The sequence below is a fragment of the Tursiops truncatus genome, chromosome 8 (assembly GCF_011762595.2).
Source record: "Tursiops truncatus isolate mTurTru1 chromosome 8, mTurTru1.mat.Y, whole genome shotgun sequence".
NCBI classification, from domain to species: domain Eukaryota; kingdom Metazoa; phylum Chordata; class Mammalia; order Artiodactyla; family Delphinidae; genus Tursiops; species Tursiops truncatus.
This window is the reverse complement of record NC_047041.1, coordinates 53,073,577-53,090,241: the sequence shown is the minus strand read 5'-3', so window position 1 is coordinate 53,090,241 and position 16,665 is coordinate 53,073,577. Positions and strand designations below refer to the sequence as shown.

General features: G+C 44.9%; 1 protein-coding gene across 4 annotated transcripts in view; it reads right to left on the bottom strand.

The window, feature by feature from the left end:
- Positions 1 to 11,643, bottom strand: part of GAB2 (GRB2 associated binding protein 2) — a 184,563-nt gene extending 172,920 nt beyond the window's left edge. For all 4 annotated transcript variants that reach the window (XR_012333394.1, XR_004527867.2, XR_004527868.2 and 1 more), the window contains exon 1: positions 11,429 to 11,643. Coding sequence is in view for 1 of the 4 variants with exons in the window: in XM_019948801.3 (XP_019804360.1) it covers positions 11,429 to 11,503 (75 nt within the window). In the remaining 3 variants the exon portion in view is untranslated. The remainder of the gene's footprint in view (positions 1 to 11,428) is intronic.
- Positions 11,644 to 16,665: the final 5,022 nt, after the last annotated feature.

Sequence of the window (16,665 nt, the reverse complement as noted above, 5' to 3'; positions counted from 1 at the left end):
TACTCTCCCTACCCCGACAGTGGGCTCCTCTAAATCAATCAGTTACTGAGTTCAGGGGTGCCACAAAAAAAGAATTGGGACAAGAATTTTTAAAAATCGTAATGCTTGGGCTTCCCTGGTGGCGCAGTGGTTGAGAGTCTGCCTGCCGATGCAGGGGACATGGGTTCGTGCCCTGGTCCGGGAAGATCCCACATGCCGCAGAGTGGCTGGGAAAAAACAAAACAAAACAAAACAAACAAACAAAAAAAATCGTAATGCTTGGTGACTATCTGCTCAGGTAACTGAATTACACATCTGCCCTGGACCATTCTGGACAGGGGAAGGAGAAATGGGGTAAGAAGGGGCAGCAGCGCTGCTCCCCCACTGTTTGGCATGGACATGAGTCCCCTTGGTCAAGAAGTCCCACGGAGGGCTTCCCTGGTGGCGCAGTGGTTGAGAGTCCGCCTGCCGATGCAGGGGACACCGGTTCGTGCCCCGGTCCGGGAAGATCCCACATACCGCGGAGTGGCTGGGCCCGTGAGCCATGGCCGCTGAGCCTGCGCGTCCGGAGCCTGTGCTCCGCAACGGGAGAGGCCACAGCAGTGAGAGGCCCGCGTACCGTAAAAAAACAAAACAAAACAAAAAAAAGAAGTCCCACGGAGATTGATGGCCTTAAGCCCTGTTGCCAGGTCCCCACCCAAGAGGGCTGTCCATTAGGCAAGTGGGCCCCAGCTGTGGGGTAACAAGAAGGGGAGGGGTTGGCCTAAAAGAGGTTGAAAGAACACAATACCAGTTTCTTCTCTAGGTCTGGAGAGCACACAGTGAGAAAGCCTATCCTCTAAGGAACTCACAATCATGGGGCGGGCACACAGGCAGTGCTGGTCAGGCAACCAGTAAACGTCATCAAGGAGGACCCAAGAGCAGCCAGGTAAGAGACACTTACCCCTGTCCCTCTCCCTCTTGCCCATCCCTACACACCAACCTCTGGGACCTAGAAGGGAGCAGGGAAGAAATACCCCAGACGGACTGTCCTCCCGGCCCCAAACTCTCTGAGGTGAGGAACGGGGAAAAGGAACGGAAAGGTAAAAGAGATCTACCTTTTCCCACGGCACACCCCCAGAGCCACAAGTCTGGTCAGCAATAGCAGTAGGAAAAGCTTTCAATTAGATAACAGTGAAATGTTACCATGGTGCCCTTGCAATAACCCAGAGGGACCAGAAGTCTGTGGACTCTGCCCCAGGTACCATCAAGGGATCTGTCCCCTAGAGGAAAGGAAGATTTTGACAAAGCACAGTGGGGAATTCTGACTAGAGGGGAAAAAAGCATTCATGTCTGCACCCCTCTGAGTTAAAATTATTCAATTAATTGATTAAAGTTACCATTATCTACACTTCACAGATTAGGCAATGAAAGCTCTGAAAGATTAAGAAACTTGCTCAAACCCACAGAGCACAGGGAAGGCTCAGTTTGGATTCCAACCGAGAGCCTACCTCAGAGCCCATGCATTTTACAGTCACACCAGGATTTTTCAAATGGGGTCCAAAGACATGTCATCCCCAGGAATCTGCAAATCCACTTCAAAATATTTTTCAATATTGAATTTTTATCTCAAGGGTGATCTTAAAATATGTAAATATAGTCTCAATCATGTGAATGATCATCTTACAAGTGAAAGATGCTTCTTGATTACCAGCATTGGCATTTATAAACTAATTGATGTTAAGTATTAAATTCTCTAAATTTCATAGGCTAATGACTAATGAGAAAGAAGGACAGAAGTGACTGCATATAAATAATGCGGTCATACCAATTAAAAGCCAAATGGCTTGCTATACGAACCACAGTTTCACTATAGGGCAAACAAAGAAAAGCATGGCACACAGAACAGAAGCTTCCATAAAAATAAGGGCCGGGATTTCCCTGGTGGTGCAGTGGTTAAGAATCTGCCTGCCAACGCAGGGGACATAGGTTCAATCCCTGGTCTGGGAAGATCCCACATGCCACGGAGCAACTAAGCCCGTGTGCCACAACTACTGAGCCTGCACTCTAGAGCCCACGAGCCACAACTACTGAGCCTGTGTCCCACAACTACTGAAGCCCACGTACCCAGAGTCCGTGCTCTGCAACAAGAGAAGCCACCGCAATGAGAAGCCTGCTCACCGCAACTAGAGAAAGCCCACAAGGACCCAATGCGGCCAAAAAAAAAAAAAAAAAGAATAAGGGCCATATCTACATTTTAAGCAGCAATTTAGTTTCAGCAAAATATCCAGTGTTGTTAATGTGAATTATATTGGCTCTGAAGTTAATTTGAAAATTTGTTTCGGTTTTATAATTGTAGAAGGGCTATAAGTATATATTTATACCTCACAGTTTTTGTTTATAGACATTTGGGAAACATAATAATAAAGATAATTTAATTCAACATCAAGAACATGGAAAAATGTTTGTTTAAAGTGTCCTTATATTACACATACTTGAGAAGCTCTGTGTTATGTCACATTATGCTTAAGCAACCATTAAAAGCCGCGTCTTAGAAGACTGTGACACAGGGAAATATTTCAATACTATATAACTTAAAGCATACAAAAGGTGGTACAGTCTCTCTGATTTTATAAAGTATACAAAGCACACTGTAGACACAGAAAAGAAGAGACTAGGAAATACACTAAAATGTGAACAATATATATGCTGTAGTAGGATTATTACAGGTGCTTTTTATTAATGGTGCTATTTGCTTTTTGATAATATTCTGATTTACAATAACTTTTTTATAAGAGTGAAATTTACATATTACCAAAAAATTCAATTTTAATAGCCTATCCCATGAAAGTTTCCGAAACCTGCTGCTAAAAGAAAAAAAAAAATCACACTTTCAATCCAATTCCAGCTCAAGCTCTTTCTTCTCCAAAGAAATGTAACCAATCTTAAAGAAATATCTGTTCAGACTTAAAAGCATATAAAGTCCTAGTCAACCAATAACTAGGTTTTAGGAACCAGGGCTACAAGGATGAACAAAGGACACGGTGCAGTCCAGAAGCTACCATTCTGGGGGAAGCACAGCATAAATCAAGTCAGTCAGTGGTACTAAGGCATAATGACAGGAGCATGGAGAAGGGGTTTCATAACTCATTTTGATGGGGAAGATAGGGCAGGAAAGTCTGCCACAAGGTGACACGTGAACTAAGTGCTAAGAATGCAGGAGAAAATGGGTGCAGAAAGGTAAAATGGCAGATTCCCCAGCAAGTAAAATCTAAACATAGGTCTTGTGACACTGGGATCACTGACCACACTAGACCAATCTCTCCTGGGCTCCTACAGCACTGGTCTTTGCCATTTATATTGTCTGCCATTATAATTCAAGCTGCTTCCCCAACAAGATTGTAAACTCAGAGGGGAATATCATGTACTCCGTAGACTCACTATTCATCAGTGATAGTATCTTTAGACTTCTAATGGGAATTAAACTCAACATATTGTAGCCTCTGTTGGTATGCAAAAAATTGTACGCCTATCTAGGCTACACCCAATTTTGCCTCTAGAAAATTATATCAAAAGATCAAAACGACAGATTCATTCCTGTAGTCCTCACAAGAATGTTAACCTCTCTACTGATAAACCTTAGCCCTTTCCCTTGCTCTTGCAAGCCAGCAAACCTCCAACTGGTACGTTTTTCCAAGGCAGGCTAAGGAAAGATATGATTGCCTATCCAAGAAAATCTTCCAAGTGTACTGCAGTGATAGTTAATGATATCTAAATCCTGTGGGCTTATCAGCTGGGGTGAAACTCTCAGAAGATGTTGCACCTTTAAAACAGAAATGTGAATAATTAGAAGTAACAAATGTCTAACCAGGGGAAATGTGAACAAAAGGTAGGGTATTTTCACAGACTTTTTTTTTCTTTCTTGTCTTTTTTTTTGCATCTTTGTTTTTCTTTCTTTGTTTTCACACACATGCTTGTAAGACTTATGCACATGTCTAGAATTTGCTTTAAGATATTTGAGCAAAGAAACAGTAAAAGGGATAGATGAAGCCACTGTGATGAAATCCTGATAATATTTGAAACTGAGTGTGTGTGACCAACCCAAAAGCAATGAGCACCCCTTAAAGCCCATGTGGTTTCTAGATACCATTTTTAAGAAAAGAAAAGAACTCTTGGAGGAAATGGTTAATTCAAAGCATGGATCAGAAACGTACAAGATAGGCCTGGAACATCCTGTCGTATCAGATAACAAACCTACTAGTAAGGTTATGTCAAAAGGACTCGGAGGCCAACTTGAATAGCCTCCCACTGGCTAAAGAGCACAGTCTGAGCATCAATAAGGACAACAGCCAGAACAGGTTCGAACATGTAAATGTGTGAGCTCATGATGCTCCCCCCAAATACCTTAACTGATCACTTTGAAAGCTACTAAGGAATCCACGCACTGTTTTGACAACTGGTAGATAAATAAAAAGAAGCACGCATAAAGCCGGGGGAGGGGCAGCTGTACATTCCATTATCATTCAAGGCTGCGGCGATTCCATCCTGTCTTTTCTCTGGCACTAAAGTATCCGCAGGGCCAAGTACTAACAAATGAGGCATTGCTTCGTTTTAACATGTGGAAAAATACATATAACATAAAATCTACCATCTTAACCATTTTAAAGTGTAGAGTTCAGTGGCATTAAATATTCACATTGCTGTGCTACCATCACCAACATCCATCTCAAGAACTTTTCGTCTTGCAAAACCGAAACTCTGTACCCATTAAACAACAGCTCCCTATTCTTCCCTCCTCCCAGTTCCTGGCAAGTCTCTATGAATTTGACTCCTCTAGGTACTTCACTGAAGTGGAATCACACAATATTTTTCTTTCTGTGATTGGCTTACTTTACTTAGCATAATGTCACGGAGGTTCACCCATTTTGTAGTAAGTCCATGTATAAAAATTTCCTTCTTTTTTAAGGATGAACAATATTCCATTGCATGTACATCCATATTTTATTTATCCATTCATCTGCTGGTAGACATAAGGGTTGCTTCCAAATGAGAAGTTCTGACCCAATGCTAGTGACAAGACGCTCAGGAGACTGGCCCTGGAACAGAGCAGTCTCTTTGATGTTGTGAACACAATCGAAGAATCAATCCAGTGATTAGGACCACAGAGCAGAAAGCTGCTAAAAGGAATTTCCATATGGCTATCTGTCCCAGGAATTGGGACCAGAAAGAGCATTTGTTTAAATACTCAAATAACATGTTGATATAAAGCCCTGGCTGCTTAGGATGGTCTAGAAACAAATCTTCAATTCACTCTAGTTTCTGAAGACCTCCTTCTCGCCTGTTCTTTTTCCCCCCCCAGCTTTATTGAGAAATAATTGACATATAACACTGTGTAAGTTTAAGGTGTACAACAGGTCGATTTGCTACATTCATATACATTCGTATCGTTATCACTGTAGCTTTAGCTAATACCCCCATTCACAACACGTAATTCTCTTTTGTGGTGAGAACATTTAAGATCTACTCTTTTAGCAATTTTCAAGCGTACAATACAGTAACTAAAATTACAATGCTGTGCATTAGATCTCTAGAAGTTATTCATCTTCTGATTGGAAGTTTGTACCCTTTGATTAACATCTCTTCAATTTTACCACCCCCTAGCCTCTGGTAGCCACTATTCTACTATTTCTTTAAGTTTGGCTTTTTTTAGATTCCCCACTTACGTAAGTGATATCATGCAATATTTGTCTTTCTCTGACTTATCTCACTCAGCATAATGCCCTCAGGGTCCATTCAGGTTGCTGCAAATGGCAGAATTTCCTTCTCTCTCATGGCTGAATATTAAGCATTGTGTGTATATGTACGTATGTATATGTGTGTGTATATATACATTTTTTCTTTCACATCTTTTTTATCCATTCATCCATTCAAAGACACTTGGGTTGTTTCCATATCTTGGCTAGTGTGAATGATGCTGCAACAAACACTGTGGTGTAGATATTTCTTCAATACCCTATTTTCACTTCCTTTGGATATATACTCAGAAGTGGAATTGTTGGATCATGTGACAGTTCTATTTTTAGTTTTTTGAGGACCCTCCACACTGTTTTCCATAGGGGCTGCAACAATTTGCATTCCCACCAACAGTGCAACAAGGGTTCCCTTTTCTCTATATCCTTGCCAACACTTGTTATCTCTTGTGTTTTTGAGGACAGCCATTCTAACAGGTGTGTAGTGATAACTCATTATGGTTTTGATTTGCATTTCCCTAATGACTGCTGATGCTGTGCACCTTTTCATGCACTGTTGACCATTTTAACTTGTCCGCTCTTCTTACCAGCCTGTATGTTCTCTCTTGCCTACCTCTCCAGTCTCATAGCCCACTACTTCCATCATCCTGCTGACGGTCCAGCAACACCAAACTGTTTTTAGTGTCCTGCACACACTCTTCGGGCCCTTGCCACCTGGCCTCCGCTGTCAGTGGTCTCTCTGGCTGGAAAGCTTTCTTCTCGTGGCTTACTTCTAGTTAGGGCCACCTCTCAAAGAACCCTTTCTTTTTCTTCTTTGTAGTCCCAGAATTTGCGTGCTTGGCACATAATGGCTGCTTGATAAATTACTGAACTAAATTATATTTGTTACATTCACATTCTCTGTTGAGAAGACAAGTTTAAAGAAAAATTCAAGGATAATGGGATTACAGGTAATTTTTATTTATACTTTAATATTGCTCAAATTTTCTAATGATGTACTGACTTTTCAAATTTACCTTTAAGAAAAATTTAAGAATAATCTGATCAAGAATAAAGCGGAGGAATCAGTCTACCAGATTTGACGATTCATCAAAAAGCTAGAGTTATCAAGAGTATGTGGTACTGCAGAGGGATAGACACATGGGATGATGGATAGGTACAAAGAACCCAGAAATAGGCCCACACAAATTGCCCAACTGCTTTATGACAAAGGTGCAAAAGCAATTCAGTGAAGGCAGCACAGCCTGGTCAACAAATGGTGTTGGAGCAATCAGGCATCCGTTGCCAAGTACTACTACTGCTACTACTAATGAATAAAATAAAATCTCAATCTAAGTTTCACATCTTATACAAAAATTAACTTAAAACAGATCATGGACTTAAATGAAAAATATAAAACCATAAAATATTTGGGAGGAAAAACACGGAGAAGATCTCTGCAACTGGGCTAGGCAAAGAGTTCTTACATTTGACCAAAATAATACAACCCATAAAATGTAAAATTGGAAAAATGGACTTTATCCAAATCAAAACCTTTTGCTCTGGAAAGACCTTGTTAAGTGGATGAAAAGACAAGCTTCAGACTGGGAGAAAATATTTGCAAACTACATATTTGATGAGGACTGGTATCTTGAGCATACAGAAAACCCTCAAAACTCAACAGTAAAAAAAGCAAACAATCCAAATAGAAAAGGGACTAAAGACTTGAAGAGAGACATTTGACCAAAGAGAATATACAGATGGCAAATATCATATGAACATATATTCAACGTCATTGGCCATAGGGAAATGTAAATTGAAACCAATGAGTAAACAGTTAAACAAATGAACTGTAGTACATCCATACTGTGGAACATTGCTCAGCAATAATAAAGAATGAACAAGTGATACTACAAGAACTTGGATGAATCTCCAGAGAAATATGCTGGATGAAAAAAGCCAACCCCAAAAAGTTATGTATTGCATGAATCGATTTATATAACACTCTTGAAATAATAATAATATATTAAAATGGAGAAGAGATTAGTGATTATCACAGGTTAAGGATGTGGTGGGTGTGGGATGGTAGAGGATGTGACCATAAAAGGGCAACATAAGGGATCATGTGCTGATGGAAATGTCCTGTATCTTGACTGTATCACTGTCAATATATTGATTATCACATTGTACTATAATTTTGCAAGAAGTTACCATTAGGAGAAACTGGGTAAAGGGTACATGGGTTATCTCTTCACTATTTTTACAACTACATAGCTTCTACAATTACCCGAAAATAAAGTTAAATTTTAAAAAACGCTCAGGCTTTGGGACAAAGCTAGGTGATGTTGGGCAAGTCGCTTCCTTTCTCTTAGGGCTGAAATGATTAAATTAAGAGATGAATGGTCTAAGCATAGTGCTTGGCACAGGTAAATGCTCAACAGATGGCTATTAAAATGATAATCAGTTAGAAATAGTACTTCTACTCTGAGAAGTCAGAAAAAGATAAGGAACCATGCGGATACAGGTAAATATGGAAATTTGGTCCTGACAAATGTGCTGACAGCTACTCCCTAACAGCTTCAATCTTCTTTGTGAAGAAGGCGGCAGTGTCATCCGCTAAGACTGAAGGGATGGATTAACCTTTACTCCCAGAATCTAATCCAGTGCCTGGGACACATATATTTAATAAATGAGCTTATTTAACAAATAAAGTTTCCTTAATTCCATTGTTCTTTAGAATCAACACACAACTTTCTCCAAATTAGCCACTAGGGGGCAGTGCTGCTGCCAATCTTTTCCCCTAAATTTTTTAACTCAGTGAAAATAATAGAAAATTACAGGGCAGTGTGTGTCATAAAGTATTTTTTTCCTCAAGAAGATCTGATTTCAGCTTTATATACATGTATACATGTGTGTGTTCACACCTGTGCACATGCGCGCATGCACACGTATATACATGCACATTGCAGCATGATGGGAGGGCTGTTCCTTCTGCCAGCCTCCCACTGCAATCATACAGTGATGCCCCAGAGGCAACACTCACCATTTTCCAGAGGTCATTTTTTTGTAATTCCTCCAGGGCACACAGCAAATCCTGAATAGACCTTTTACACTTTCTTATAATTAATAAATTGGAAAAGACATCGTTGAAGAAATCCCCAAAGCTAATCCTGGTAACATTTGCCATAGCTTCTTTCTTTCTTTATTTTTACTCCTACACCTACCTCCTCCCCAAATTATTGATAAAAAAGAAGTAGGTTTTTAAAATTTTTTTAAATAGTTGCAATAGATTTCATAAACTTCTTTTCCCCTTGTTTCAGATTCTTGATACATTCTTATAATGAAGATTTATCAATCTATAATACCACATGGCTATTATATATACCAGAATAAGCAGCAATTTGGGGGTATGTGTTTAGCGATGGGGCTAGGAAATTTCCTAGTTTGGTTCTAGTGAACTTGGGCCTCTAACGAACAGAGGGAGCTGACAGAGGTTCTAACTTAAAAGAGAAATTCTCAAAACCCTCAAAGAAAAGAAGATGTATGGGAAGACTGTTCCCCAAGAGTTTAGGGTTACACGAACCAGCTCAGTTTCAACTAAGGGAAGTGAACTTCCACAGTAGGGGAGACTTCCATTCATACCAATGGAACACATCACACCCTAGTCTAAGAAAAGCTGTTACTAGTTTGGTCTTATGGGCTGGAGCTGCGAGGGAGATGGGAAAAGGCTGAGGTCATCTTATGACTATAGGCTGTCAAGTACTTCAAGTGAGAGAAAAAGGTGGTTGACCCCACAGCCTCTGAACCCAGTTATTTTGAGCTAAAGTTGCTTGGGAACAAAAATACCCAAGAAATGGATCATAAAGAGGGTGATAGAGTTGAAGTAGTCATCTGTCAATGTAGATACAGTGTCAACTTGTTTGCAAACTGTTTCCAAACAAAGTTTCAAGGTTGTTTAGGGTAGTGTTCTAACTTGACAATTAAGAGTCACATTTTTACTGGATACTTTATTCCAGTAGGTGGTATGGAATGGTATTACACTTTTATTGATAGTCTTCAGAAGCTCTTTGGGGCCAAAGATTTTTGTTTTTGCTTTATAGTTGTAAAAACATTAATAGCATTAGTAACATTAATAGTTTTATATTAACCTAATATAAAAATTCACCTTTCCTAATGAACTGATATGGCCCTCAAGAGGAGAAAATCTTTCTTAACAATTATAGTTCTTTGGCTACATGGACGTCTCTGAAAATGAGCTTTAAAACTGAGATGAACACTTCATTGTATCATCCCTACTATATTTAAAATCTATGTCCACTTTAAAAAGTCATGTGCTAAATCCTGAGGTTCCCCCCACCCCCCAGCAAATGATCTAAATAAGAGCCTGACTTCATTTACATACACACTCACTTGCACTCCCAACCACACTTCCTTTGAAAAACAGAATGTCACTTCCTCAATCCAGAGGCCAGAAGTCCCTTGGTTCTGATCTGGGGAGCCAAGACAGGAAACTGGTAAGCTTTTGCCTCTCCCCCCATGGACAGCCACTGGTGCAGCTGACAGAGGGCAGGGTCTATTCAGAGCTCCCTTGATGCACTGCAGCTGGAAGGCAACAGCTCACTTCCATGCTGTGGGAATGATCCCAGAGAGTCCAGCACCGAGAGTCAGTTAACAAGAGCATTTCATAGGAAGGGAAGAGAAGAGGATGGGAGACCGGGACATCTTTTAGCGATCTTAATTCCATTTCCAAACTCAGTCGAATAGCCCAGGACTGATTTCAGCCAATTCTCAGAAACTGGCACCATCTTGTACTTTGACCCCACCAAGCAAGGCATCTTCTGGTGTGTGTGTGGGGGGGGGGGGAAGCCAGACCTCTTCACCGCTCACACCAGGCTGTACGACCTTCCCCAGGATGTTGCCAGCTTCTCACTTAGAAAGGAGAGGCTGTCCCAGCAATTTCAGTAAACACTGTCGGTTAGCACCACCTGGCAACTGAGAACCTTGATCTCTCCCGACCCCAGACCCCAAGGACTGCACAACACAAAACACGGACCAGTTGTAGAAGACCAAACTGCAGTGTCACCATCGGGGGTGGGGGGATGCATGTGAGAGGCACACGGAATAAAGGGAAAGAAGGGGGACAAACAAATGAGTCACTTAATACAAGGACTGCACATGCTGCTGACGCTGCCCATGATGCAGAGGCTGTGGACTGGAAGGAAGCAGGCGGCCACCGGGAGGGGCGGTCAGAGAAAGGGAAGGGGGAAAGGGTGTGAGGCGCCTCGCCCTTTGTGGGGGGCGGGCTGCGCGGCCCCACAGCCTACGCCCCCCTTTACCCCCAGCCCCGCAGGCTGGAGCCGCTCGGCGTTAGTATGGTCCCCCAGCCCCGGGAATCAACTCTTTCGGTCTCCAAAAACAATCTAATACAAACTTCAATACTGGATTTAGTTTTACAGGGGGGCTGGCTAGAGAGGCGCCGCCGCCGCGCCCGCCCCGCCGAGAACAAGCCGCAGCCTCAACCTGGTCGCCAGCCCGCCCCGCCCCTCGCAGCGCACCTGTGACAGGTGTGCAGGAGCCTCACACAGCCCCGAGCCGCGGGACCCGCCGGCAGCTCCTCGCACCCCCCCCCCCCCACTCCCCGGGGCCCGCCCTCCCCGTCGGCGCCGTCCCTCCCGGAGCCCCCAGCCCCTCGGCCCCCGCTCGCGCCCTCGGCGGCCGCACCCGCTCCCGCCCGCACTCACATAGCGCCTCAACTTCTTCTCGGGGGGCGATTTCCTCAGCCAGCCGGTGCACACTACGTCGCCGCCGCCGCTCATGCTGTCGGCAGCCTGGAGCCCGCCGCGGGGTCGGCGGACAAGGGCGCGGGCGCGGGCCGCTGGGTCAGCCGGCTGGCGGTGCGCAGCTCGCGGGGGAGGGAGGGGCCGGGGCGGCCGGCGGCCGCGGGGCGAGGACTAGGCGGCGCGGCCCGGCTGCCTCGCGCGCGCCCGCTCTCCCCGCGCGCACCCGCGCGCTCTCCCAGTCCGGCCGCGGTGGGGGCGCCCCGGCAGGAAGGGCGGCGCGCGCTCGCCACGCCCACAGCCCGCCGCGCCCCCGGGCGGGCCGCCTTCAAAGACGCAAACAGCGCCTCGCGCCTTTGGACCCCAGAGGACCGAGGTTTGCAAGGACGCCTGCGGCCGGCCGCGCCCCCAGGGTCTGGCTTTTTCCCGAAGCCTCAAGCAGTTAGCGGGGCAGGCGGCCGCGCCCCTGTTGGGGGTGGGGTGATGGAAAGGGACTGCGCGGCCTCGAGCGTGAATCGATTTTTCACAGGGGTCGTCAGGAAGGGACCCGAGGGCTGATCCCGTTTCCTATCCATTCCCTGAGTTTCAGGTTTCTGTGGGTCAGGTTCTGGCTGAAATTAGTGATCCGCTTCCCAGCAAGAGTTGCAACTCTCTCGCTCCCTTGGTGGGAGACGGAAAGAAGAAAACAGGCTACTACATGCTGGGCGCTTTTACATTCCTTGCTTACATGATTGTCGTCACAAATCTCCAAACTGGGTGGGCACTATTATTCCCATTTTACAGATAGCCTAAGGTCCCAAAGCCTTTGCAATGCAGTCAAGTTTCTAATTCTGGGCGGTGGATCGGGGTTGGGGGAGGTCCTGCTCATCTGCTATTTAAAGTGGGAGAATTGCTTTAATGGCTGCATTAAAGCAATTTAAGGTCCTCTTATTACCAGAAAATAAAGTCCAGCTGGCTCCCACACTGCCTCTGGGAAAAACAATTCAGTAGAAGAAAATTCTTAACGATTTGCAGAATCAAGGAAACAAAAATGAGTCAATGTACTATTTCATAGTTAATTGGAAGGCAAGGTGGTGTAGAGCAAGAAATTGGGGTCAAAATTCCTCAGAGCTCCAACTTACTGACAGGTTATGAGAACTCTCTCGGGCTCACATGATACAGATGCCTCTCTTACTGTGTTGTGGTGAGACTTAACTGAGATAAAGCATGCGGAAGCACACACCTGACAAATTGAGCAGTGTGGTGGGCATGGTAGATAGAAGGGGAAAAAAACGCCAGAAACCTTTGGTAAGGGCTCTTTTCAACTCACAAAGTACTTTTACAAGCAGCATTAAAAGGGAGGTCCTCTCCCCAGCTTCTTTGAGAAGTGGATAGTAACCCATTATATCAATAGGGAACCGCCGCGGGCGGATGAGTAGAACCAGCATCTTACATTCCGCGTACAACTTTAAGGCTGTTTTGTTCATTTCCCTATCTCTGTGCAGCAAAGCTAGTTGTTTCAAACAGTTGGACATCCTTCTCATTTTACAGATCTTCACTGGGTTGGGGAAAGCTCAACCACTTCAATCAGTTTGTAAAAGCTAATTATTTACTATATGCATAGATCGTCTAAGCCTCCGGCAGGGTTTAGAGATCAGCAACCCTGGACCCAATATTTCACCGACTTTCTTCACTATCCGGTGTGCTACTGGATTGCAATTAAAACCAGAACAGTCAGGCTATAGCTGGAAGCAGAGCCTCTTAGCCTTCCAACTGAGGGATCCTTAAGCCTCATATAAGGGCTACCACCAGAATTATGGCCATTTTAATCTCTGGCTTTAAGTACCTTAAAACCCGTGAGACAAATATCAAAATATTCAAAGCCTGCCAAATCAATCAGGAGGCGGTGACTCCGGACCAAAATAAAGCAATCATCTGACTTCATTCACTTCTGAGTCATGGTGCCAAGTCTCAGGGATTGCAGAGTCTGAGAAATCTGCACGGCTTGTTTGCAGCTGAGGTTTGTGATACAAGTCAGGCGTACACGGGCCCTATCTTTCCCTAGAAGAGTAGTCTTCTATTACATATCTTTTAATAGTTATAAGATTCAAGACAGACTGGGAGACCGTTCAGCAACGGTTAGTTGGGAGTTGGGCTGCACTCGGCCGGAAACTTCTTTTAATGAATAGAGTTTATTTATTTTGGGCTGCGTTGGGTCTTCGTTGCCGCATGCGGGCTTTCTGGAGTTGCGGCGCGCGGGGGCTACTCTTCGTTGTGGTGCTCAGGCTTCTAATTGCGGTGGCTTCTCTTATTGTGGAGCACGGGCTCTAGGTGCGCGGGCTTCACTAGTTGTGGCTCACGGGTTATAGAAAGCAGGCTCAGTAGCTGTGGCTCACGAGCTTAGTTGCTCCGCGGCATGTCGGATCTTCCCAGACCAGGGCTCGAACCTGTGTCCCCTGCAGTAGCAGGCGGACTCCCAACCACTGTGCCACGAGGGATGTCCTCGGCCAGAAACTTTTGAGGGTCTTATTTTGTTTAGCAAAAGACGCCCACCCCCCCACTCCCGCCCCCGCCAATATTGTTATATACAATTTCATGTGGAAACATGTTTGATGTTTTGAGGCCAATGACAAGAGGGGCCTTGAAATACAACAGAGTATCAACTTCAGACATCTTCTCTGAACATAGCCTTCCTTCCCCAAAGTTTAGAGGAAGGGGCTCTTCTTGCTGGTCTACCCCCCATCCCCCAACCTTTTTTATTACTCAGTTGCCGGCACCCAGCTCAGGCTGCTCGTCGGCGGAGGGACTGCTGCTGAGGTCCCGGGCTGCACCCCGGTGTGGCTCAGTCTTCTGAGCCTGAGGCATGTGCCAGGCCTGGAAACAGCCTTCGGATAGAACGTTCCTGTCTGGGCTTCTGGGCCTTTACTAAGTTCTCTCCACTCCCTGCTGGTTTTTTGTTCTGTTTTTTAATGCTCCTTGGTTTTCACTGGAGAGAAATGGAAAACGAATTATTTGAATGGTTTATTTACATGAAGATCGGCGCCATCTATCGGAACCAGTTGGGATGACAGCCCCCCTCCCCTGGACATGCATCACTAGTCTATAATTCAGGCAATTTTGATTAAAGACCACCGGTATTTCCTGGGGGAATTAATGACCGGCTGCAAGGAGCGCTTTGGGCCATTAATTCTATATTCTCATTAAATCCCCAGGAAATGACCCATCTTATGAGGAGGGCTTCTCTGGAGGAGCGTTGCAGAGATTAGAGAAATGCACACCTGGGAGGAAAGCATGGGCACCACGCTTTGCTCCCGCCCCTCCCCCCACCAAAGCCTGAGTTCTAAAGGGTGCACTGTGGCTTTGAGTGTCGTCAGCGACAGCCTGCATCCGTGCCTGTCTGGGAGTTGAGGGTTTGTGGCCAGTGGCAGGTGCATGGCTGGTGGCACGCTCCCAGAAGCGAGTTGGAAGGGCTGGAAGGAGAGCTGTCCTCAATTGCACACCAGGCCGGGTGATTAATACCGCCCACGCTAAGCCTGACGTCAGGGATCGGACTGGGGATGGGGAGGGATGTTTGTGTCCTAGCCCTTCTGCCTTTTCTCCCTTTCAATTTAGTTGACAGGTTGATTTCAGAGCTGAGTGCTGCCTGCCAAGGTCAGTACGACCAGCTGGGCCCCCTCAGCTGGTGACTTGCAGGACACTTGTCTCTCAGGCATGTTGAGGTGGGAGCCTCTTTAACCCCTGGGTGCTTTGAGCCCACTTGGTTCCTTCAATCAAATTACTCCCACCTACTCAAATCAACTTTTGGCATCTGGCTGGGACTAAGATCTGGAAGTGGGCTTGGGGTGTGGTTGAAGACTGAACTGAGTTTCCCCCCTGCCTGCGGCTGCTAACAGTCTGAGTTGCTTGACATTACACCCAGTGTGAGACATTTTGGAAATAAGCTTTCTTAAAGTAAACGTTTAAGTCGTTCCCCAGTTTCTCCTTTGTAAAGAATAAGAACCTGTGCTAATTGCTTCGGGGCAGTTAGGCTCCTGGGACATTTCTGCTGACAAGGTGGTGATATCAGTGTACCCACAGATCATGCTGCAAAATCAATTAGCATATTCTTGGAAGAACAAAGACTGTCAAGGTCCCTGGGAAAGTGCCTTAGTACTCCAAACCCTACTTTGCATGATCACCCCTTACTTCCTTCAGAGAGTACTCCTACCTTGAATTACGTCTTGAACATATGTCAAGACCCCTTCCCCTAAAATTCACTGTCTCCAATCCCCAACACAGTTGTTCATTCTTAGATTCACACTGCACCTATATAAACTGGGTTATCACACTGTACTGCAAATATTTGTTTCCTTGTCAAGGACCTGTGAGTTCCTTGAGGACACGACTGCATCTTCCTCATTTTTGTATCCCTAGAACCTCCAAGCATGGTGGCTTGGAGGTTCTGAGCATTACAGCATCTGAGCATTACAGATGCTCAGTAAATGTTTGAGAATGAAGGAACCAACCCTTAAAGGATGACAAGTGGGAGCTATGGACCCCTGGGGCATCTAGAACTCTTTGATCATCCACACCAGATAATAGTACCTGTGAAGGTACCTATAAGCAGCTGAAGTGTTTAAACCGCAGGGACTGGCCTGATGGGAAGGGCTGAACAGCTGGAGGTAATTCTATTAAGTTTCGCTTGTTAACCCTTGGTTTCCAAATCTATCACACAGGTTCCCCAGATACCCTCCTGTCTGGGACTAAGAATTAATATCATTTGCGGTTTATCTGATATCTGGCTTCGTTTTGATAATTCTACCAGGCTCTATCACTTAACCCCTTGTACCAACACTAGCAAGGCTGGAGGAATCATGTTCCCGAACTCAAAGTGGGTTTCATACAACAGCTGACCAGAAATGCCCTTTCTTCTGCACCAAATGCATGCACAGTTACTGTGCAGGTTTGCTAGTCTTTGTTTTGCTGGGAATCCAAAGGCCACAGGTGATTATCTCATCTAACTCTCTTAATTTTAACCAGTTATCCAAGACGACTGTTGGACCTATACAGCCAATGACGTGTTGGTAAAAGTTTAAAACCCAGCTCTCGGGTGGTGGTAGTAATCTCGATTGGTAGTATGTGACAATTTTTGTGGAGCAAATACTAAACCCCCCACAATTCTTCCCCGCAAACAATTTCAAGCTATCAACTTCATGTCTCTGAATGCAGAGTTAAGAGATGCA